Consider the following 24,450-nt stretch of genomic DNA (forward strand, 5'->3'; position numbering starts at 1 on the left):
GCCCAAAAATACTTTGTCCCAAGTGAAACGTGAAAACTACTGGTAAGTTCTCTTTTGAGGCACACGATTCAGACAGTCACGTTAAGAGGTTCGGAATCAGTGTCATCTTCCACTTCGGCCCCCGTCCTTGTTCCTTGGGCGAGAGGCTTCTCTCTCCCTGTCCCAAATCGGCAACGGTTAGGATGAAACGAGTTAGCACAGACACCCATTTCTCACTTCACATCGAGTAACCTACGGACGTACGTTGACGACTCCCCACTTGAAATTCCTCACAAGGTTGCGGGGTTGGGGCGGGGAGGACAAAAGACAGCAAATTTCACTGTGATCACGCAACGGCAAAACATACCTTCTGTTCATTGCAAAAAACGCGTGAAGGCCAAATTTGAAAGAAAAGAAAAGGAAAGAAAAAGGTATGTTGCATGAGTTACAGTGCAACCGTGTTATCATCTCTCTCTCTCTCTTTTCCTCCCCCTGCCTTGCTTGTTTTTAGAAAAAGGATTGAGTACAACACAGTCATGTAAGCGGCCACAAAAGAGTAGCTGTCTTTGGCAAGAAGTCAGCGTCTGGACCCTCTATGTCACCTTCTGCCCATTTCGCTCTGTCTCATAAAATGGATGTTGTTGGCGCTGTCTGACAGTTCTGGGTACTGCTCCACTGAGATCACAAAGTAGCCATCGTAGGCCTGTACCCGACCTGTGTTAAGCACCTGCTGCTTCTCCCCTTCTGTCCACGAGCGAATGCCCTCCTCCCCATCCCGCAGTCTCTGCTGCTCCCTGGCCCAGGCCTGGGTGACAGCGCGCTGCCTGGCCAGCTCCAGGACGCGGGCCTTCTCTTCATCCAAGGTGGTCCCATAGCGGGTATTTAGACACAGCGCGCCGTACTGGAGCTGGATGTCTGTGTAGCGTCTAGTCCTTCCACTAAGCACTGTGTTGATTTGGGACACGGTCACGTTCACGCCGTTCTCCAGGGTTCGCCGCCCGCCACTGAGGCCCAGGATGGACAGGTCACTTTCTGATGGCCCTTGCTTAATGAAATAGTGCGTGTCCACTCCATCTATGGTGAAGTGCAAGTTCTCCAGGTAGTGGGCATTGTTCAGGATGGCTGCGATTCTCCGCCCATCCTCGTTGGCCATGCTGATGATGTCGGTGGCCACTCGCCCATCCTTCATGGCAAACTTTACTCCTTTCCCGAAGATAGACCCTCCTGAAGCAAACCTGTTGTTCTCCTTGACTTGTCGGCACCCGGCAATGCTGGAGCTGTAGATTTGTTCGAAGCGTTCCAGCGTGACGAAGGCCTTCAGCTGTTTCTGCACTTCGCACTGCACCCCTAAGATTGACTGGGCAAGGAGAAAGTGAGAAAAAATAGATTAGGAGAAGCTGTACAGTGAACAAAGTATCCAGGAGAACAAGCGAATAACATGGTACAATCTAATGAGAAACACCAGAGGGGTCTGCTCACCCATTCTTCTTTTTAGCTTTTACAATTAATTCGTTATTCTTAACCCAATGATTGAGATTCACATGTTTGAAGGGTGCTCTTCCTAACAGCCATTGTTTCAAGGAGCTGAACTGATTTAATGTCACTCCCTTCGACAGAGTGGAAAGCTGGACTGGATGGGAACCAGCATGGAGGGAATTTATAGCTCAGTGTTGCATTACCTGCAACTGTTGAGTCCTAGCTCAGACTCGACCACCTGTTTGTTCTTTAAGCTCATGAAAAGTTGATTGCTTGATGCAGTGGTGCTTAACTTACAGGTATGCGAAGCCCATGTGAATGGCCCATACCTTGCCTGGGCTCCTTATGTGGCATGAGCGCCCTGAGCTCACTGGCATGTCAGTGTGGGCTCTGGCCAGTCACTGCTTTCATGAGGCCCTGAAGCCTGATGGGGTGAATGCCAAAACAGGGGACGAGCAGCAGTGGCATTTCCACGCTCCCCTGGCTCTGGAGCTCACAGCGACAACTGATAAGCTCAGAGAGCTCATTGAGTGTGCAGAGCTCAGGGAATGCTTTTCTATGTGGCCCTCGGCCCCTTTCTGATGTTACGGTTTGGCCAGCTTTTAAAAAAGGTTGAGCACCACTGATTCGGTGCATGCATCCTCCTCCGGACTCCAGAAGCAGTGCACTACTTGTTAAGGGACTCATGGGGGAATTACTATTGGAGGCCCTGCAAGGAAGGTACTGTGTGAGATCAAACTATTTGATGTCTTTCTCTCGCAACCCACCACCACACTGCTCCCAGTTTCCCTGTGGGGTCATATCATCAATGATCGGGGCTCCGTCACGTATTGAGACAAAACTGAATAGGGGCAGCAGACTTTGATCAATTAGTCAGTCACAATGCAAAGTCACTTTTGCTGTTAGTGTAAATGTATCAAGCGATTCAAAAGCTTTTTCATTACTGCAAAATGTCTCTGGCACCATGCTCATCAGTTCCTGGGGGTGCAGTCTTTTTTCAAGCCCCTGTCCATGAACAATAATTCACTCAAATTGCACCAAAGCAAGAGGATTCCACAACAAAAGTCTCCTTTCCCTGCCAAGGACGTAGTTCAATAATGCAATGACAGCCAGCATTAAAAACTGAGCACAGAGAAGAGTGTGCTGCGCTCCTATTTTTTTTTTTTATAGGGCAGTTAATATTGGTGAAAGGGGCTGGATTACCAGCGTGGAGGCAGAGGACCTATGATCTCCCACTGTGCCTCAGCCCCTTCTGGGAACAGTGAAGAAAATGCACTGTCCAGCTTTGAATGCTCAGCTGATGCTTGCAGAAAGAGTGCTCCTTAATGCTAATTTACATGGTGGCTTTTGTGAACACCTGTCTACCAGGAAGAGCATGGAGATGCTCATCCACTGCAGACCCAATTTATCATTAGGGGTCTACCCAACTCGAGGAGGCAGCTAGCCGATTTCATGGGCAGATGACAGGGCTGATTGACATTTTCGAGGGCTTATCATGGCCTCTCCTACCCCGGCCATGCCTTTGATTGGCTGAGGGACCCTGGTGGCTCTGTCCCTTGCTGCTGATTGGCTGCAAGGGCTGTCACCATAGAACCCTACCCCTTGCCCTCCCTTGGGGGAGCCAGCATTTTATTTTCAGTAATTTTTATTTTTTTATTGTTTTATTTTTTGCGGACATTGCCCGCTTTTGTGGGCAATGCTGGATTTTACATTTTTCCATGAAATCTAAAAACTCATCATTTTGGTAGGTCCCTATTTTTTATATTATAACAGTAGCAAGCCTTTGAATTCATGACAGCATCTTCTGGTGGAAAATCTCCAATCGTTTTACATGAATGCATGAACCCACTACCAGCCATAGCAATCACAGAATCATGGAAAAGTAGGGCTGGCAAGGACTTCAGGAGGTCATCTAGTCCAAGCCTCTGCTCAAGGCAGGTTCATCTGAACCCAAACCATCCTGTGCAAGTGCTCATCTAACCTATTCCTAAAACTCCACAAACAACCCTTTTCACGCAGATACAATGCACATGACCCAAGGATGCTAAGACCACCCTCACCTGCCACAGGTAAAGCAGGGGGACAAGGGCACTGTTGATGTCCTGCCACTGCAAAGTTTATAAATATAAAGGAAGGTCCAAGAGAGGTCCAAAGAAGAGGACCATTTTCCCTGCTTCCACCCACTCCTGGAGGAGGCAAACCCCCACATAGTTGGTAACAGTCGAACTGTGGGGTTAAATTCCTTCCTGATCCCAAATGAGACAATCAGCCTGTTCCTGAGGAGTGGGGAAAGACCCTTTAGCCAGGAACCTCTGGGTTTTAGTTCTAGGCACCTATTGCCAACACCTATTGCTCCTGAGGAAGGTAAAATCCCCCTGGGCCCCAAGACTTGTAGCAACAGAAGGTGCGAGGAAAATTCCTTCCTGGCCCCTTGTAGCCACCAGCAAAGCCCCACGTTATACGTGAGAAAACTGGCACGGAAGACTAAATGACTCACTAGGGTTGTTGCTAAAGGTGAATTTCTGCCATGACTTACACCCTGAGCAAACCAGCTTAAAAGCAATGGGATGGGGCGCGGGAGCCCATTACTATATTTTCTTGCATACAAACTCCCAAATAAGATGCGCACCTTGTTCTGGGAATGCAAAATGAGGTATAAAAGATTTTCCCAATCATGGCTCAGCCCCCGCACAGCCCAAGCTGCTGCCAAGTCAGCAAGAACTTCGGCAGGATTACAGCTTGAGCTGCAGAGTTTCCAAGGAAAGAGCGAGTGACGCAGTGACTTCTGCTGCCAGCGTCACTCACTCTTTTCCTTGCAAAGGGTGGCCCAGCACAAAGCCAGCCCCTGGCAGTCATAATAGTATCCCCATCCCTCTATTTCAGTCTGCACATCAGCTTCCTTGCTTACAACATGTGCCCCAATCTCAGATAACTATTTTTTGGAGAAGAGGGCATGCGGTATGCATGTAAATATGGTAATACTAGATGCCGGGTCCTCCCAAAACTCTCATCTGGGCTAGTGCTGCTCCCATGGATCTCCCATTTACTTTGCCATCCTAGACATCTTGCTAAAAGAGCAAAGCCTCCAACTTGGCAGACGCTTCAGCCAGATTTGTGAGAAACATGTATGGAGCTTGCTCCAAGCTGAATCTCCAGTAGGAGACTTTGCTATTGACACCAGCAGGTTGCCACAGTTTGTACAGAGACCAAAAACAAGAGATAACTTGGAGAAGTTCATCTTACTGCTGTGGTTTGGGAGAAGGGATTCTCTTGCACCTTGGGCGACTGGTGCCTCCCGGCTCTGGGAGGGCACCAGCGGCCGATCGCCAACCCTGCCAACCACAGGGCCGGTGCTCCCCATTTCCCGGCCGGCGAGGGCCAATTTCAGGGGGGACACGTGCCCCTCCTATGCATTGCCTATGTCATGGGACAATCTAGCTTGTCTCTCATGTTTTTAGACTGATCACAAGCAGAGGAAGAACCTAGAATGGAAAGTGCCCCCCTGGGCTATTCAGTCCAGTTCCTGCATTCACAGGTAGCCGTTCCTCTGTCCATTCCCATAGGATCAGGGGAGGGATGAGGCAAAGGAAAGTCCACCACTGCTGATGGGAAAGCTGGGATTCCCTCAGGGTCCTGCACAATTTCCAGATGAACCTGGGGAGCACAAACCTGCAGCTGCTCTGTTAACCCCCTAGCTGCAGGACACAAAGCCCACCCAGCTCAAGAAGCAGACCTAAGCAGTTCAGCTCCAGCAGGATCAGGCACTCAGCTGATGTCGCCAGCTGAGCCGAATTGCCCCGTTCCATTTCTCGAGCTGGGTGGACCCTTAGCAGGCCCTGCTGGCTCTCAACCTGGCTGAAATAGGGGCCAGGCCATTCTGCTCCTGAAGGATCAGGCTCTCTGCTCCCTGCATTTCCTTATTATCAGCAGCTAAGTTTAGGGGGGGCAAGGTGCGTTTCATATGTGAGAAAAACCAGTACAACAAACCGGGTGTTCTGACTCCTTGTTCTGCGCCCAGCTACCAGACAAAGCTTAATGCTATAGCAATCCTAGCTGAGGCATTTATGTAGGGACTGCTATGGAGCAACACCCAGAAACGTGGGTTGTCTCCCAGAGCCTTACGGCTCCAGTATTGCTCCTAGCAATTGTCACCCAGAGAAGCAAGAACAGAAACAAAAGTCTTCCACATGGCAGTGCAGTGCGTTATCCCTGTAGCCCCATAATAATTAAACACTTCTCTGATAATCTACAGGTGAGTCCGATAATATAGGCTGACTTTGAAAGCTGCTTCATTTTAAGATCTAATGACCTTGAGTATATTTCTTTAATAAAAGAGTGTATTTTTTTAAAACATCTAATGGGCGGGGGGAACCCAGCCTGTATACTCTTCTCTGAAAGTGAAAGTGGGAGATGCAAACAGATTACGTAGCGTTCAAAGAGACAGCATATCTGTCTTTGAGACTTATCGTTTCTTTTTTCCTCTTGCAAACCATTTTAATGAACTAGCAAGGAAGAGCAATAGAGAATTACCAGAAGAGCTGAAGAGGGCATATAGCAAATATCTATAAAAATTCTGTAGCTTTTGGCAGCTATAAACCAGAGTTACATATAAAACCAGCAGAAGGAAGGGATTTAATGGTTGTTTTATTTCAATATATGTCACTGGATGCAAGAGACATATGTATTCTGGGCTGGTTTTCCCTTACTATCTTTTTAAATCAGACGTCCTTTCACTTTATCTTACCAACTGGAGAAAAGAGAGTGACCTTCAGCATTTGTTTGCTACTGTGCAAAGCTCAAGAGAATAGTACATCACAGCAGTTTTGGAATAGCCTCTTGAATTTTGTTTGCGTCTCTTGGGGACTCAAAATACCATGGCTAGTTTCTTTCATTCACCGGTTTATGCAGTGCCTTACCCTGTGTGATGCCTAAAGCTTTTGTTTTCTGTCATATATCCAAAATGTAAGACATCTGAGCAGGTTTCCTGGTCTATCCTGGAACGTGTATACTGTGCCACAGACCGAGATTTCTCTTGGATGGGCTTATCACAGTCAGCAGGCCATTTCTAATGGGGTGATCTCCCGGGTAGGACTTCTGGAAACTCTGGTGTGACAAGTGATATTGCTGGCTGTGATAGTGTTGTTTTTCTTTCTTGACAACCATAAAAGTGGCCATTTGGGCAAAGGAAGGAACTTTGTTAGAAGCCCACAGGAAAGAGCATTGCTTGGTTTTAATATGTAAAGTCATCCAGATGGGGAGGGGTGAGCAACAGACTGCTTTATACTATGACTGCAGCTGCATTGGTCCTCACGGATGAGACTGGTCAACTAGCAGTAATAAAGAAATATCAATAATAATAGCAACAGTTTTCTATCACCTTCTAAAACCTCACTGTTATTATCCACATTAGATTTAAGCAGCATATTCAACTGTGGTTAATCAATATTTAGGAAGTGGCATAACTGCTTTTTTCTGGTCCCACCCTTTAAATGGGATGACTACAAATTGGAAAGTGTTTGGAAAAGAGAAGGGTGAATTGATCATGGTTTCCAAAAGTGGTTCTCAATGTTTTTTTAGATTTGAAGCACCCCTCATTAGACTCCAAGCACCTCTTGGAACTTGCTAGCTCTTAGCTTTCACTTGTTTTTTGACTGGAAAAATGCTAGTGCAATTTTTCTGTTGCACTGAACTCAGAAAGATCTTGACAGGTCAGAATTTTTCCAACACTATGGAGTCCTATTTGAAATATCTGGGTTGGTCTTGTGAATCATGTTTGCACATCTAACGGTGCTAGCATTGTATGGTATCCCGTGGCACCTCTGAAAGGATCTCAAAGCACCCCAGGGTACTGTGGCATCCTGGTTGAGAATCACTTGTCTAGAAATACTTGCAAAGGGAGGAGATTTTGGAAAGTAGGGAACTTTTTAATACCTCAGGCAAATGCATAGTGAGAGCTAATGACTTGATTAAAGAGATGAATTCAGACTTGAAATAAGGCATTTATTAGCAAGTGAGGGCAGGGAACCACTCGAGCAAGTTATTTGTGGACTGGTGACTCCTCCAACATTTGCCTTCTGGAAAGACCAAGTATTTCTTTAAAAGAGACGCTACTGTTCAAACAACTATGGGCTGGAATTTGTACGTAGGTAGAAGACCGGATGGCTCCTAATAATTGTCTCCAGCTTTGAAACCTATTTGTGTGATCTTTGGAGAGGCTGATACCCATGGCTCTTATCTGAGTCAAGGTTGCTCTGCAAATCAGGCCAGTTACTCAGATGCAGAAGTGCTAGGACCACAGGGGGCCTGTAGTGGCTTCTATGGGACCTACAGAAATTCCCAGTGGGCAGCCTGGGCACTGGGGTGAGGATGTGACCCTAAGTGACATCAGACAACCTGGGGAATAGGCCCTGATCTCTAAGGCTGCCTATACACATGCTTAGGGGCAGGGGGAGGGTATTTTAATTAGAGTGGTTCCCAGAGAACCATTCTAATTAAAACACTTCACTGTCATGTGTATTAAGCCTCTGCACATTTAAAAATGGCTGTGGGATGCATTAACTAAAGCTCATTTGATGAGCACCCCCACGGCCATTTTAAAACACAGGGGGCTTAATACAAGTGACACTGCAGCGATGCTGGCGCTCTATAGTTAGAATGCAAACGAGCATGTCTATAGGCAGCCTAAAACCCAAAACCTGTGTTTTAAATGCCAGACTGAGTGAACAACCAGAGGCGACTGGTAGGGGGTGCATGTGCACCCCCAGATGGGGCTGGTGCCCCCCAATGGTGGATACTCCTCCTGTGGGTGCCCTGCCAGATTCAGGAGGCACCAGTCACTCATGTGAACAACCTCAATGAGTGATCAAATGCAGCAGGCAGGATGTATACATCCTGGAGGATTTTCCCTGGGGAAGATAACATGTGCAACACTCACACACACTTGGGCTGTGTATGGTAAAGTATGTGCTTTAGAGTGTGCATGTTCTGGCCATGTGCTCAGCACATGGCAAGCTGGGGCTTGTATTGGGAGCCAGAAAACCTGCTCCCCATGGGGGGATGGTCTCCACCCCTTTTCACTGGAGAGGTGAGCAAAAGCTATGTGACAGGAAAGCCTCAGGTACAGGGAGAGAAAGTCTGTTTTGGAGTTTGAGACTCCTATTTCCTTCCTCTTTCCCCTTTTTTTTCTTGAGTGGGGGTGTTGATCCCTGGAGCAGACTGATCAACAGGGATCCGGGTTTTCCGTTTCCCATGGAAAACCAGAAAAAAACACAGATTTCCCCCTTTACTGGAGGAAAATGTGGATTTCTCATTTTAATGGAGAAACTCACAGATTTTGCAAGTTTTACAGAGTAAAAGACCCAGTGTTTCAGGGTGCAGCAGGGCTGCGTGGGAAGCTGCTTGCTGCAGTGAGCTCCGTGCTGCCCTGATGAGACATCCCCAGCGCGCGCGGCAGCAGGGGTAGTGGCGCGGGGTTGTGCCCCTCACTGCCAGGCAGGCAGCAAGGGGGGAGCCAGGCTCTGCGCCACTGCAGCAGCCGCCAGCTCCTGGCAGCTAGGGTCCCCCCCTGTGGCAGGGTTTGGGGAGTCAGGGGGCTGTGGGTGGGGGGTGTGAGGTACCAGCAGGGCTGGGGAGGCTGTGGGAATGGGGGGGTGGGAGAGTGAGGGACCTTTCATTTCAATAATGGATTTCATGGTTTTTATCAGAGAATTTGCAAATTTTTATCAGGGAAAACCAGGATCCTGCTGATCAGGAGCAGGTCCTGGCAGTTACTGGCCACATGGGCTCAGCCCCTCTTCTTTGGAATTGTATTGTCTCAGTGCAGTGGCACAGCTGGGACTGGATGTCCAAGCTGCAGCCATTGTGGCCTGGGCCCTTTTTGTTGTTTCACAGCTATTGCGTTTAGCCTAGCTGTGTGGTTGACCCCAGCCATATGTTTGGCTGACAGATTGGGGCTAGGGTGAAGCCTGGCATGATTTGAGCCAGGGTGAGACCTGGCATTTCTTCTCGTTGATCCAGGCCTCAGTGCAGTATAGGTCTAGCTGCCTTCTGCTGCCCAGTTCAGGCCCAGCGAGATAGCCCGGACCTCCTTTTAGCTCTTTTGTAATTTATGTCCCAACCAAGTGGTGTGATTGGGCGCTAGCTGTAGGTCAGGCCCAAGCCAAGATAGGCCTGACCTTTCCTTTGCGTTCTTCTGCAGTTTTCTGCCCAGCAGAGCTGGGATTGGGACTAGGAGTTTTGGGGTGCAGTGTGCTAATGAAAGCTGCAGTTAACCCCTCAAAGCCATCATGCAGAAGTGGAGGTCAGCGCTCTACCACATTTCCAGGAGCAACAGAGCCCCTTGTAGCCAGAAGGACCCATGCTCTCGAGTAGCTCCCCATGGTGCGGCGAACCCAGGGAGCAGCTCAGGACTCTCCAGCGTGGGCCCCCCTCTCCAGCCCATTGCTGAAGGGCTGGCATAGGGGTGCAGGCCCCCAGAGCTACCCTCTAGGGAGCCCCAAGTCCCAGACTGCCTGGGTATGGGTGAAGTCTCCCCATGTGAATGCCAGCTATAGACTTTGCTTTGTGCTTTGCTTTTAATTCCCTGTAATAAATTTGGTTTTTTGTGTTTATATTGGTGGAAGGAGGGGGTTTTGTTTATACGGGACACCCCAGCAAATCTAATGTTCCCAGATTTCTGGGTGGGGGCTCGAGCCACTGGTATAATTTATGGGGTATCCCAAAATGTGAACCCAGCCTTTTTGGCTGTTGACCGGTGCCTGGCAGAAGGGTTACACATGCAAATGCCCCCCACCCCCATTTCACAGGCAAAAACAATGCAGCTTACTCCCTGACTGCTACAGGTCGACTCAGCCCAGGTACAGAGGAGGAATACCACCAGCTGGCCTGGGTTCCTCTCGCCCGCTCCCATAGCTAGCATTGCAGAAGACAAGCCCGTCATCACAGCCCAGCGCTCACACGGCCAAGAGCAGTACAGTTAATGAAATGATGACTGATTCCAAAACACCCCTCCCCACAGACAGAGCTGTACGCGTTCCAGCAATTACTTGGTAGTTCAACAAGACAAAAGGGAAAAAGGAGCGAAATTGGATTCAGGTGCTGCAGCTTTGCAATATGCCAGAGGTCACCAGGAGTCCCCTGCTGGCCAATAACATTGAACTTGTTCAACAAACAATTTAGTGACAGCCTCATAGTCGCAGGGAAAAAAGTGCTGCCCAACAGAGTATTGGATTTTAAATGTCACTCTGGAGCTGCAGGGGGATAGCTAAGCTAAGCCGAGCTGAGCACGGCATTTATGACATGCTGGATATTTCTGGGCTGAAAGATGCTCAAGTTCAGAATGAACCCCCCCCGCAAGACTCCTGGGGTTATGTACTCGGAGGAGATAAAACTCCAGTCACAGATGAGGAGCTTGCTTGCTTTGTGTTTACTCTCTGCTCTTCTCCTATGAGGATGGCGCACAATGCGTTGGGTCATTACATTGATGTGAACTAGAAGCCACTTCACTCAAGTTGATGGAGTAACTGCTAAGACTTGAGAGCAGAGAGAGTTAAATGGAGAAACCTGTGACCTCCTCAAGCCGCTCCCACTGGAGTGTATGCAAAATTGTCCTTAACTGTATTTTCAGGTGTTTTGTCCAGGCTACTTTTAAATGATGGGACTTCTTCCACACTCCTTGGAAGGCCATTCCACCACTTAACCAGGTCTTCTCACAGGGAATATGTCCTGAACTTCTATTTAACTTGGCTTAATTTCCTCCTTTGGTTTTAACATGTGTGTTTTCCTCTCCATGTTTTAATCAAGGCATCAATATATAGAGCCCTACTCTTCCCTCGTGGCAATCCCCCTAATCACTTAGATGTTTTTCTGGCAATGGGATCCCTCCTAGTTGAACATACCCTTTCAGTTCTTTCCCTGCCCCACAAACAGAGCCAACAACCTCTTTGCTCTAGGAAGGCAGTCTACACAGGCCAAAAGAGCATCAGCCATTTTTTTTCTTTCTGCTACCATGAGATATTGCAAGAATCATAGGAAACAACCAGCCACATGTCAGATTCATATCGGTTTCATGTTGAAATAATTGAAAGCAATACACCCATGTTGCCTACTGTGGAAGCCTCTTTTACATCACATTTTCCTGTGCACTTCTGCCTATGGGGGTCTTTATGTCACATGAAAGGGAAGGAAAATAAGAAAGGCATTCCTGGTTAGAGGAATTATCTCAATTAGCCTACTGGTTTTATCCACGAAGGTAAAAACAAAGCAGCCTAGAGATTTTTTTTTTAAACTTGGGAAAGTAGGAAATTGCATTTTTTCTGCTGTAGCATGTTTGAAGGATTGGTTCTATTAACATCTGCCTATGGGACTTCTATTATAAGGAAATCTTAAAGAACCATATAAAATAATGGATCCAGGAAGACTGCTTTGACTGCTTTCATGTGCTAACATATTTTATTGTTACTCATATTCTGATAATATACCAAAGTCCTTTGGTTGGGACCCTTTGCATTATGTACCCTGCAAAACGCATAGGGAGAGGCAGGTCATGTACTGAAAGGGCTACAAATGAGACAAGCAAGCTATGGTTTTAAAGGGAAACAGTTGGAAAGTAAAGTGACTTGCTTAGGGTCATGCAGTTGACAAGTAGTAGAGCTGGGAACAGAACTTGAATCTTGAGTCCTGACCCAGTGTCCTGCCCCCTGAACAATGCCATCCCCTGTGTTTTCACAAGGCTGTTCCCAGGAAGAAGAAAGGAGGCAGATGGAGATGTGAGTTATAAATGTTTTGGTTCAAGAAGCACTGCCTGCTAAAATGAGCTAAAAGCATTGTGATATGGGCCTAAATCTTTTAAAGCAGTATGCAGCGATTTGGGGAAAAATCAAACCAAGCAAAAGTTAGGCCAACTGTTGTAAAACCTTTTTTTCTGGTGCAGTCTACCACAGGGCAGTATAGCCTCCCAAGGGAAGTGGTGGGAGTACTGCTACCTGAAGTCACTTGAAATCAGCTTGGACAAGCATTAGAGGGTGTGCCATAGGAAACAATTCACTCTCAGGGGATTGGTGTAAGGACCGAAAGGACCAAAAGGTGTCCTCTATCACCTCTGATGCCTTGCTTTAAGGGGCTGGCATGTAGCCTAGGGTAACACAGCATTCTGCAGGAAAGAAAATCACTGATTAATTTTGCTAAACCACCAGAAAGGACCCACTCGTGGTAAAGAGCTCTGGATGTGGTTATCTAGTAGCCACATTTCATTGCTACGATGGGAGGCACTGCAGCTACTTCCAGGCTGACTTCTAGGATAGTCTGCAAGAGCAGACTGATACTTGTTTTTACAATGAGCATTGCACCCAGATGCTATGGAAAGAAGGGTCACACAAATGTCTACAATAGAAAATGAAGTTGCATGGATCACCTTGCTGTTGTCCCACTCTTGGGTCTTCATCTGTGTGTGAATAAGCTCGTATGATGGCTCCATTGCATCCATATCCGGCTTGGGATATCCAGGGATAACATTGTGGAGTTGGAACCCAAAGGTGAGCAGCCAGCTGTTGACATCTGGAATGAGAGAAACAGATGAAAGATTACCTATTGTTATATGCACTGTTACATGTGTTGCAGTAGGGTCTAGGAGGCCCAGTCATAGACCCAGACCCCCCATGCTAGGTGCCGTAGAAACAGCCTCGAACTGCTTATTATAGTTCATCCCCGTGAAGTACCATCACCCAAAAGGATTCTTTGAAAACTGCATCCCAAAGCAATGGAAGATGAAGAAAATTACATTAAACCAGTGGTTCTCCACCTTCTTAGACTCAATGCACCCCTTGGAAAATGCTCTTTGCTTCCACTTGATTTTTGCCTACAGAAAAATAATAGAGCAATCCTTCTGTTGCCAAGAACTCAGAAAGCCCACAACAGGGCACTGTGGATTCATCTTTGAAATCTCTGTGTTTACCTTCCAAATGATGAGCAGGGTTTTGCACACCTAATAGTGCTAATATTTTGTGCCACCCCTAAAAGGATCTTGCTGCACCCCAGTGTGACATCCAGGTTTGGATCACTGATCTGAACCAACCAGCGCCAGTCCCAAGATCCCTGATGTCTCACACGGCCTAAGTGTAAACTCTTGTTAATAATACTGGACAAATGTCAAAGACTTAAGCCATCTTTTCTGTTCCAGAGCTCCTGTAAGGCTCGTATGGCACTGAGCATGGGTATGCTGCTACCAAAAAGAATAAGCAAGGTAATAAAAATATATTAATAAAGGCTGGTACATGCCAGCTCATCTACAGGTCAGGTGAATAAGAAATGAGTGTCCAACTTTGGTGAGCAGGGGCACACAAGGAGGGAACAGCACTTTGAGGGTAACATGGGAGGACATGACTGGGTGTGTGAGATAGAAGTGCTAACCTGTGACTCTTAGACTGTAGACAGATGTAACTTTGAGCTGTGTTAAAATTATGGCACATTAAGTTTAGTATCTGTAATAACAGGTATTAACTTAATGTGCCGTAAACAGTAGCACCAGTGCACATCTTTTAAGTGACACTAATGCACAGTAGACTAATTCTACTGCGCATTAGCACAGCTTTTGCCATGACACGCTAACGCATGGTAGAATTAGTCTACTGTGCCTGTAGCGTATCATGTGGACATGCCCAGTTACCTGGTAATAGCTTATATCCATATAATTTATACTAGGGTTGGGTATTTATACTGATCAAATAAAATTTGGTCAATTGACCATTCAAATATTAGTCAAAAAATTACCAATTGGTCTAAATAATACACAAAAAAGCATAATTTTTTCCCTTAAGAAATGTGTCAAAACAATAAAGCATCATATTTCTATCAAGAAAACTGCCAAAAAATGCAGTTTTTAAAATAAAATTACCATAATCTTTGACCAGTCAAAAACAGTCAATTGACAATATTTGACTGGTCAATTGACTGGCTTGCCAACCCTAATTTATACATAGGTGACCATTATGTCTATCCACCCTGCTGACATATAGCATGAAGGAGTATCCACACCTTCTTTCCCTGTAGTCTGCATTTCCTGGCATTTGTAGGCAGAAGTCAAACACATTATTATTTTAGGGTAGCTTCTTATTGCTACATGTCACTTTTTTTCTCCTAAACCTGTTCAACAAGACTCTGTGTTATCATGCCAGGTTATACACACAGAATCAGCCACAGTCAAAGTGGTGATGATGGTGCATGCCCCTCCACTGGGGGTGGTGCCTGCATCTGTGACAGTCAAACAGGTCAAGAAGTCTCCTGATTTCACATAGAGCAAGAAGAGAAATAGTAAGAAACTCCACTACCTGGGAGACTGCTGTTTATGAGTAGATTAGGGGACAGGAACATTCCCACATGGACTGGAAGATGGACTAGATAACTGAGTAACATCTAACATCTCTGATTTCATTGCTATTAGGAATGACAGCTGAGTGAGTAGCTAGCTGGGAAAAATAACTAATCAGGCTAATTCTTGGATCTGTCTGAGAGTGGCAGGTGAATGACTTTGCCCTCTTTATCTACTTCGGAGTGTGTGATGATCTTAAGCTTGCCTGTCTACACTGAGTCCAGGAGGAAGGTACAACATAACCTACCCATTATTTATCCAGGCTCTGAATAACCACCCTGGCTAGCAAAAGCGGAGGTCAAAGTTTAATTAGCTATCAGGTCCTGGGGCTCTCCTGGAGTTCTACATGGTAATTAGCATTGTGTTGGTGATTCATTTGTATCGGGCTCTCTCAACAAGAGGGTTGTTTTTCATTTGAGCAAATTAAGCTAACACTGCCGGGATGATTTGGGGACAGGGTTGGGGAAAGGGGTGATTCTGTTAAAAAACAAAACCAAAAAACCCAATGAAGTAACATGCCACTATTCTTTTTTGCCCCCTTGCATGGCTTAATTGTGCTTTATATAGAAGGGACCGTTGGAAAAGCATTTTGGATGCAAATTACAAATAATGCACGTCCACCTAACTGGAGAATTAGAGGCCAAACACACCTGTGCACACTTCCTGCAATCCAAAATTTGGAGTTTGGGCTTGAGTCCAGAAAGCACTTGCCCTGATCCATGTGTAATAAACACCCTTCTGTTCCCTCACCGGGCAGACTGTTTTTGGAGGGCCTTTGAAGGGAGGTGGGAAGAGATAAAAGCCTTGCTTAATTATTTTTTTTGCTTGGTGCTCCTCCAGCCTGTTTCCAAATGTGCCTAATGCAAAATTAAGAGCTTTGATATGCATATTGTAGGCCAGGTGGCCAAGAGAACAAAGTAAATCTACAAAGGGCAGCGGGGATACAGAAGACATTCACCAGGCGCATTCAAAATAATGTTTGAAAGGGCACAGAAGGGGCTGCTGAACAGGAGGACAAATATGTAATGTGTCTGAAAAGGTTGGAACCAGGCTTTGTTTGCTGCTTCTCACCAATTTGACTTGGAAAACATCTGTTTGCTCTTTTTGAGGAGAGGGGTTTGGAAAGCACAGGTGGAAAAAAAAATCACATGGGGAGGGCGGGGCTACGAGAACAGGGGGAAAAAATATGAATTTGCCAAAATGCAATGACAACTTTTTTTGACAGAAAAGTATATTTCATATCGTGTAGGTTTTTTTTCCCCCAGCTACAGTAACCCTGCTAACACATTTCACAGTAAATTCATTTGAGGGCACCGGAAAAGAGTGCTTAATGCAGACACATGTAATGGAAATGTCAGTTCAATCCATCAGGTTTGCTGAGGCTGGCAGTAAAGCACTGCACCGTGAAGTGTACAATTGCTAAAATATTCATGTTTAACAATGGGCCTCTCAAAACATAAATACCTGCTTCTCCCGCTCGCCCCCTTTGCGTGCTTCCAATTTGTATACATGAGCGCGGAAGTCTTTTACTTCAGGACGGAGGTGGGTCTCATTAGTCTGTGAACTGGCAGCTGCTTTGCCAAGGGAAGCAACGGCACGCTGCGGGGCATGAGATGATGGCAACTCTCTACCTGGAGCTCACTCGTAGGTTTGAGCATGCTGGCTAGGGATGCTCCTTGCCTGAGACTCACAGTGTAGACATCCAGCACATTAATACGAGCTCAGGAGGTGGCAGCGAGCAGTGCAGAGTGGGGCCTCTTAATACCGTCAAATCCTTCCCTTGCAGTCTCTGTGCTGCTTGCCATAGTGCCTGCCTTGTTGGGCTTCTGTGTTTTTCTGAGGATGGGCTGCTGGCCTATCAGACATCCTGGATGATCATTGGGTTGCGTTTTGTCTAATCCCTCCTGTCTGGCTTGGGTTTGAACCATTGAGACCGTTCAAGACCATTGGAACACACAGGTCTTCTGACCACAGAAAAGGCCATTAATAATGCTTAAGAGTTTACATAGGACCTTTCATTTCCAAAGAGCTTTGCAGGCCATGCCTGTATCCAGAGTTGAATCTCTTTAGCTATACTGGCATAGTTAATGCAATGCAATGGCTCAGTGGGGATATCATTATATGGGTAAACACAGATGAATAATCAGCATAGCTATTCTTATATGGGAAAAGGAACGAGCCCTGTCAGCATAAAGGACCTTCAAATTAATATCACTGCATCAATACAACAGGTGTACAAATACATCTGTGTTAAAGAACGCATGCTCCTAATTGAAATAATTATACTCTTACAAAAATGGTGAACAGACCATAGACACTGATCACAGGCACGGGTTCATGACCAGAACTGCCAAAACTCAGCTCTGCGCTATGATACACTGAAATATGGGAACATATTATTTCTGCATCTGGAAAGCTGTTGAGATGTTAAAAATGAATTTTCTGTCTCAAACTGAGCTGAAAAATGAAAAATTCAACATTTGTCACAAATTGACAATGGGAAAGAAGCTTCCATGTGATGCTGTCATTTTAAAGGTTTCATTTTTATTTCTGACCTTTTAATTTTTCTTGGGTTTTTTTGGTTAACATTAGCTTAAATTGGAATTGAAAAGTTATTTCAAGCAGAAAAACAGACTTGTCCTATTTTGACAATGTTGAAATGTACCACTCAAAGCTTTCCAAAACTTTTCGAAACATATTTTTAAATGAGAAATTTAACAAAACAGACCGTTTCCCACAAACTTTTTGATGATAAAAGCCCTGGTGAAAAATTCTGGTGAAACAAGCCCATGTTTGGGTTCCTTCCCTGCAGCTCACTGGAAGTGATGCAAACAAAATTACTGGCATAAATGGGAAGGATTATTGGGATGTCCATCAGCAATGAAACGGAAATTTGAAGAAATGGGCCCCAGGGAAGAGAACGAAGAGAAGGAGATGGTCCTGCTTTGAGCAGGGGGGTTGGACTAGATCAATGGTTCTCAACCTTTTTTGTACCAGGACCCATTTGTAAACATCAATGGCCAGTCCCAATCCAGTGCCTCTCACTCCCGACCCCCTGCCCCAAGGCCCCAGCCCCCCAGTGTGTGGGGCAGGTGGTGGGTGTGTGGGGCAAGGGGGGCCCCAAGCAGCCCCAAGCAGGCTGGGACTCTGACAGCCTGCAAGGGAAAAGCCATAGTTTCCTACGTTTTTCTCCTATAAAAGAGAATCCATTTTTAAAGTTTGTTGATCCCTTTTTAAAGTTTGTTCATGACTCTTTCATATATTCTTGTGACCCACTTTTGGGTCGCGACCCATGGGTTGAGAAACGCTGGACTAGATGACTTCCTGAGGTCCCTTCCAACCCTAATTTTCTATGATTCCATGAGATCACAGAAGAAAAGACTGGATCTTTTTATGCATCCCATATCTGGACCTGGAGCTTGACTCTGTTACAGTGAGTCACACATACTCAGATGAGGCTTTAAGGCAGTGATTCTCACCCAGGGTAATGCTAGATCCTGTAAAGGGCTCCTAATGAGGTGGGGATAGGTAGCTAAGCCCATGCTCAGCACAAGCGATGTAGAACTCATCTCCGCTGCTGAGCTCCATTGCAAAGAGGTGGCCTTCAAGGTCCTAATAGAGGGAAGCAACCTCAAAATTTGAATGGTTGTACAAATGGGTGACCTTGGTGGGGTTGGCTAGGGTGCTTTTTTAAGAAAGCTAAATGGGGAGGCATGGGGATCTTGGCTTAAATACGTCATGAGGTCTATGGATGCAAATAAGTGTCTGCTGAAGAAGGGTTAAAAGCGTCATTCAAAAGAAAAACATATTAAGTGCCCTTTCTTTACTTGTGTGTAATGGATAAAGAAGGACTGACAAGTTTTTTGTTTTTTTTTAAAGATTATTTTACATGATAATTTCAGGCTCCAGCTATACTAAAAAAAAAAACTGTGACTAGGTTGCTGAAGGAGGAGGAACCTATCTACCAACCGTGGGCTCGTTTGAACAAAACCAGCATGAGTATAAATTAATTAAAAAGATAAAGAGAAGTATTACCTGTCATGTAACATTTGATATCCTGAGAATTGCTAATAGGGTTGTTGTTTTTGAACATATAAAGGTTGAAAGGCATTATGTTGTTGCTGCTCAGATGTTTCCACATGTTGTGGTCTGGACTCGTCCACCGCCCAGCTAGCACGTCATAGTCTCTCCGGCCCATGTGGATGAGCTTAGTGAGAGGGTCATACAGGCCTCCATGGTAGCCAATGATGATTTGGAAATTGGGATTGGTGTCCATGTAGATTTCCCCATATGCCGTGTATAAGATCTGCTTGATCATTAAGCCTGTCCCACTGAAGACAGCCAGAGGGGTACCAATGTTATCACAAGCGATGTAGAACTCATCTCCACTGCTGAGCTCCATTGCAAAGAGGTGGCCTTGCAGGTCATAGTAGAGGGAGGTGATCTCAGAACTTGAATGGTTGTACAAGTGGGTGACTTTGGTGGGGTTGGTTAGGTCTGCATAGAAAAACTGTAAATGATGGCCATGGCTTGTTTTGCTAGAGACTCTCCTTCCAAGGCCATCATATCGATATTTCACACTCCATCCACTTGCTTTATTGTAGGCTTTGATGAGCAAGCCAGCTGAGTTGTACTCAAAAATGTCATTCCCTCTTTGTTTTAGGAAACCGTCTTCATCCATTTTGTACTGCACATCCCCTAGTCTTGTAATCCTGTCCCTGAGATCGTACCTGAGCGGGGTAAGGCGGGCACTGTTCCCAGGGCTAAGCAAATGGAGGTTTCCATTTAGATCGTAACTGTAACGCCAGAGTGGTTTGTCATTGATAGACACGGTCTGCAGCTGGCCATCAGCATCATACTCATAGGAGTACCGTGTCGTGTTGGCGTATGGACCAACTTTCAACTCCTTTTTCACCACTCTTCCCATGTTGTCATACTGCACAGTCATCCAGTACATGAGTGACCTGAATATCTCATACTGAACCTCTTTCATTCTGCCATAGGCATCAAAGTGTTTGGTGTGAGTCATAACGGCGGTAGTGATGATCTGATTGATGTCATAGTAGATGACCCCAAATTTACCAAACTGCTCTGTTTTGCCTGACACATCATCATATCTGTAGAGATCGATGGGTAATGGTGTTTCGTTGATCACTGCTTGCATGCTGGTCACCCTAAAGCTGTTGTCATAATTGTAGTCAAAGCGGGCGTTCACCATACCTTCCTCAGTGAAGCGGAAGATCTGGCGGTCTATGAGCGGGCCAATCTGCCTGTATCTGATTGTGCAGGTGAACCCCTCATTTTGCAGGTTGATTGTTTTCAACATGCCTGCGGTCTCGTCATAAGTGAAGCTGATCTTTGTGGTGTCGTAGAGCATTTCAGCTAGCTTGGATAACTTCCCATACTTGTAGATGACTCGCCTCCCTGTCCCCATGTACAAGGTATGAAGGAGTTGCCCTTCCTCAGTGAAATCCTGAATGACTGAGGCATTGCCCTCCGGAGGCTTATAGATGTTCCTGTAGTATCCGATAGAGCGGATGGTTTCCAAGGTCTGTCGGGCAACGTTGGGCATTGTCACAGATGACAATCGATCATTCTTATCAAACTCAAAGATATACTGCCTCTGGCTGTGAAGAAGCAGCACCATGGACTGGAATAGGGAAAACAATGAATTAATTATTTTCTTCATTCTAAGGTGTGATCATTCTGAACTTTCACAAAAAAGACAGTTTCTCAGGACAAAGGATCTCTAAACTCTACCCCAAGGAGCATTTGTGGTCTGCATAACTCAAGTAGTCATTGCAGATGTCAGAGAAACTAAAATGCAGCCAATCATCATATGGCCACCTAACATGTTTGCTCTTCTCCTTTCCTATGAAGCATCTGGAATGAGTCTTTGCAGAAGACAGGAAGCTGGACTCTATGGATTGTTTGGTCCTATATTATATAGAAAAATCTTTCAGTCAGTACTGTGTGCTTACCTTTATCAGAACTCACTGTATCTTTTCTATGAATGCAATCTAATTAATGTGATCACCCCAATGTGATCTATCTTTACCTAAAAATGTATGTGTGGTATCTAACTCAACATGAGACTTTTCTGTTTAAGTAACCAAAGATTTGCAGGTTAATCCATATGCATAGGGAATGGGGCAGGAGCAGAGGGACAGCCTTGTTTTTTGGGGAATACTCAGTGCTAGCTTTCTTTGTTGTCTGAGACTTGTATACCAGAGTTATCCGCATCCTTTAAATAGGATTACACACATGAGTGTGTATTAAACTCTAAAGGGCAGATTCTCAGCTGGGACAAAGTCAAAGGAGTGAAGCCAATCTACCTTGGCTGTGTATCTAGAATGAATGGATCTAGACTGAGTGTAGCACGTACGAAAAAAGAATGAGCTGCCATCGGTAAGAGGACACACCTTCTCTAAGTAAGTGTAGCTCCATGATTTTCCATCAGCAAAGATTCTGGATATAATTCTGCCTGACTGATCATACTCCATCCTCTCTGACATCGTTCCTCTCTGGATGCCTGCAATGTGTCCCCCGGAGGAATATGTCACATTCACGCCATTCAGTCTGCTGCTAGGAGACCAGAGGCTGGGCCTCCCTGCTTGGTCATACAGGATCCGCAGTGTGAACTTGCGATGGTCATCATAGATTTTTTCTGTTCTGGTCACGCGATCGAAATCCAGGGATAGCAAGTTCCTGTTGTGCACCTAGGGGATTGAAAGACAAATTAGCATGTCAGAAATCGCAAGAACTAGCTTCATCCCACCAAATGTCCCTTTGAATCAGTCTTGATGCTACAGACGCCTATGTATTAACAGCCTTAGGGTGAGACAGCCACAGCACTTGTCGCTTTGCCTCTACTTCTACTGATGTCAGTGTGAGTTTTACCAGTGATTTCACTGGCATCAGGACTCAGACAACACCTAGTGTGTTTGAAAGCCCACCTTAGTTTTCGTCCACCTTCAACACCAGAAAACCATCAGACAGTCTTTGCCAAGAGTAGCTTTTTCTATTGCAGCAGCGAAGGCCTAAGTCTGAAGGAAGTACACTGGCAAGACTTTAGAGGGGCAGCTTGCAAGGTACTTGCAATATGCTTGGGATGCTTAAGTCCTCTCACTTTCACAGACACCCAAGTTCATAAATTTGAAAAAAGGACATGGCATTAGGTCAGTGTGTTTGTGAATACTGTAAGGAATAGTGGGTTGAACTCATTCCTTTGACTCTGCATGAATCACTTGAACAGTGACAAGTGACTTAACAGTGTTGCAGTCTTTCCTCTGGGATGTAATATGGAAGCTTTGACCATCTGGAGTCATTATAGACCCCATGACCCTTTCAACAAGAGTTGGAGCTCTTGACACCATTGTCCTAGCTCAATTCTGCCTCAAGTAATCACATTCCTGTTGCTTCAGTTGCTGCTGCAGCTTCAGTTGAAGACAAGATCAAAGGTATATACTTCAAAGGTAACAGCAAAAATGTATTTTCATTCAGAGGCTGTATCCAAAGTGTTATGAATACTAACTAGTAATACAATCACTCTTTATCTATGTGTGTGCAGCCATTTATAACGCAACATCACTATAGTATGGAAGCATTGTGCACAGAATAATAAAAAACCCCCAACCCCATGGAGAACTTGCTGGTAGGTTCTCCAGCTCACCATGGATAAAATCCAGGGCACTCCTTAATGGAGTGCAACATCTAGTTTCAGCCCTGTTTTTGTTTTGATCTTGGGCTATTATTTTTGAGCACATTGTTGAATTCCAAGTGATTCTCTGACAGGAGCAAGGGAGGGAAATACAGTTAAATAAACTTCCTCTAAGCAGAGAGAAATGTTAATGGTCTAGGTCAAAGAAAATAAATGCAGGATTGTCCTGCACCAAGAGCTGAAGCAGAAGAGGGAAAAACGGAGGAGGACTTGTCTGAATGGGAAAAGCTCACAGTTGCAAAGGAAAAGCCACTTGGTTTGTGACTGGGGCTTCTAGGCACAACGGTGGTAGCAATACTAATACTATTCTTGGAAGGAGAAGGCTGTATGGCATTAAACTGAAGAAACCAGTGCTACAGAGAAGGGAAGAGACAGTGACCAGGATGCAGGCTACAGAAAACTTGTGCCTGTTTCTGAAGAGGAATAAAACAGTCTGAAATGCAGTAGACTGCTTGGGAAAGGAAGCACCCTAACATGGAGGTATTTCTGTGCGAGATGATGGGTCTGTCCTTGTGACTAGGAATGCCCTGCTCTCAGCTCCAGCCATAGCTCAAGACATTACCAATGACCAAGACTCCCTCGTCTCTGCCCACCCAGAGTCCCAGGTCTCCACGCTTTGGCAGGACCAAAACACCACTGCAGAATTGGTGGTAGATCTGCAGATTAAACAGATGCGGGAAGAGAAGGAGACAACAAAGGCCATGCCATCATGGTGGATAGCAAAGGTAAATGGAAGATAAGAGGAAACTAGAGGTTAACATGGAGCCAAGGTAGACATTGCTCAAATTAAATATGCAGCAGAGTTTAAAATAAAATGTAAACGGGTAATGGGAGAAGCAGGAAATCAGCCAGAATCCCATTATAACAGGCAAGCCGGGAAATAATTAAGAAGGAATCAAAACTAACTACAGATGCACATACATAACTAACAGAGCAAGCTGATATCTAGAAGGGGCTCCACTACTATAAATAGAGAAACAACAATTACCCATAAGGAGAGGGAAGGAAAAACGTATCTGCCTTCCATTTATTCGCAGGACAAGCACAGCCCAGGCACCCACACCGCAAGCTCCCATGCGCGGCCGTCCGCCAGCGGAGCGGGATGGAACTCTTCCAGCATTGGGTCTAATTCTATCTCCCGGTGGTCTCTGTGCTCAGCATATCAACAACAGCACCAGTCATGGCAACTGGACTGAATCACAGGTCCCTTGGCACCCGTTAGGCTTAGTTCAAATCTCTGTATGCTATTACTAGTGCCCTGAAGTCACTCAGTCCCCCACTCTCTGGCAAGCAATGCCAGATTAAACTAATTATACCCTAAACCACAAGTCCATGCAATGGATTCTTGTTGGAAGCCGTCTCCCAGATTCCTACAGCTCTTAGTTTTTAAACAGCACCCACAACTCGACCTTTTCAGCTCCATGGATCAGACCTCTTTGTGATGGCCTATTTGTAGCATGGGATGATTTTTCCTCTGAGGTATCTTATCCATTACTGCCTCAGGGATATGAGCTCCGTGGGTCAGGGGTTCTCTCTGGCAGAAAGAGCACTAGCCAAGTGAACACTGCCAGGCACACCTTAGAGGGTCGGTAATAAATATGGGTCAAATCCGTAAGTCTTTTTTACGGTCCATATCCTGTTAATGTCACTGGGAGTTTGCTAAGTAGGGACCTAGGAAGGACCTCAGGAATTGGTCCAAGAGCTATATTCTAGTCTTTCAGATTTATACGTCTGAATTGTATGCTACACTTGACCAAGTGTGTAGGCACCCAGAGCGCTGGACTGGGTAAATTTAAACACAGCAGAGATCACTAAAGGTATGCAACTCCCAATTTGATAGATAATTTAATTGCCAGATAATGTTCAGGAACCAAAAAACTCCCAAACAACCCTCCCAAATAACCCCCCTCCC

At 45.6% G+C, this 24,450-nt stretch overlaps 1 protein-coding gene across 1 annotated transcript in view; it reads right to left on the bottom strand.

The window, feature by feature from the left end:
* Positions 1-544: 544 nt before the first annotated feature.
* Positions 545-24,450, bottom strand: part of TENM4 (teneurin transmembrane protein 4) — a 520,289-nt gene continuing 496,383 nt past the window's right edge. The window contains 4 exon segments of the mRNA XM_025202552.1: positions 545-1,336; positions 12,866-13,008; positions 18,854-20,468; positions 21,241-21,537. Coding sequence (XP_025058337.1) covers positions 578-1,336; positions 12,866-13,008; positions 18,854-20,468; positions 21,241-21,537 — 2,814 coding nt within the window. The 3' untranslated portion in view covers positions 545-577.

The sequence above is a fragment of the Alligator sinensis genome, unplaced genomic scaffold, assembly GCF_000455745.1.
Source record: "Alligator sinensis unplaced genomic scaffold, ASM45574v1 scaffold1089_1, whole genome shotgun sequence".
NCBI classification, from domain to species: domain Eukaryota; kingdom Metazoa; phylum Chordata; order Crocodylia; family Alligatoridae; genus Alligator; species Alligator sinensis.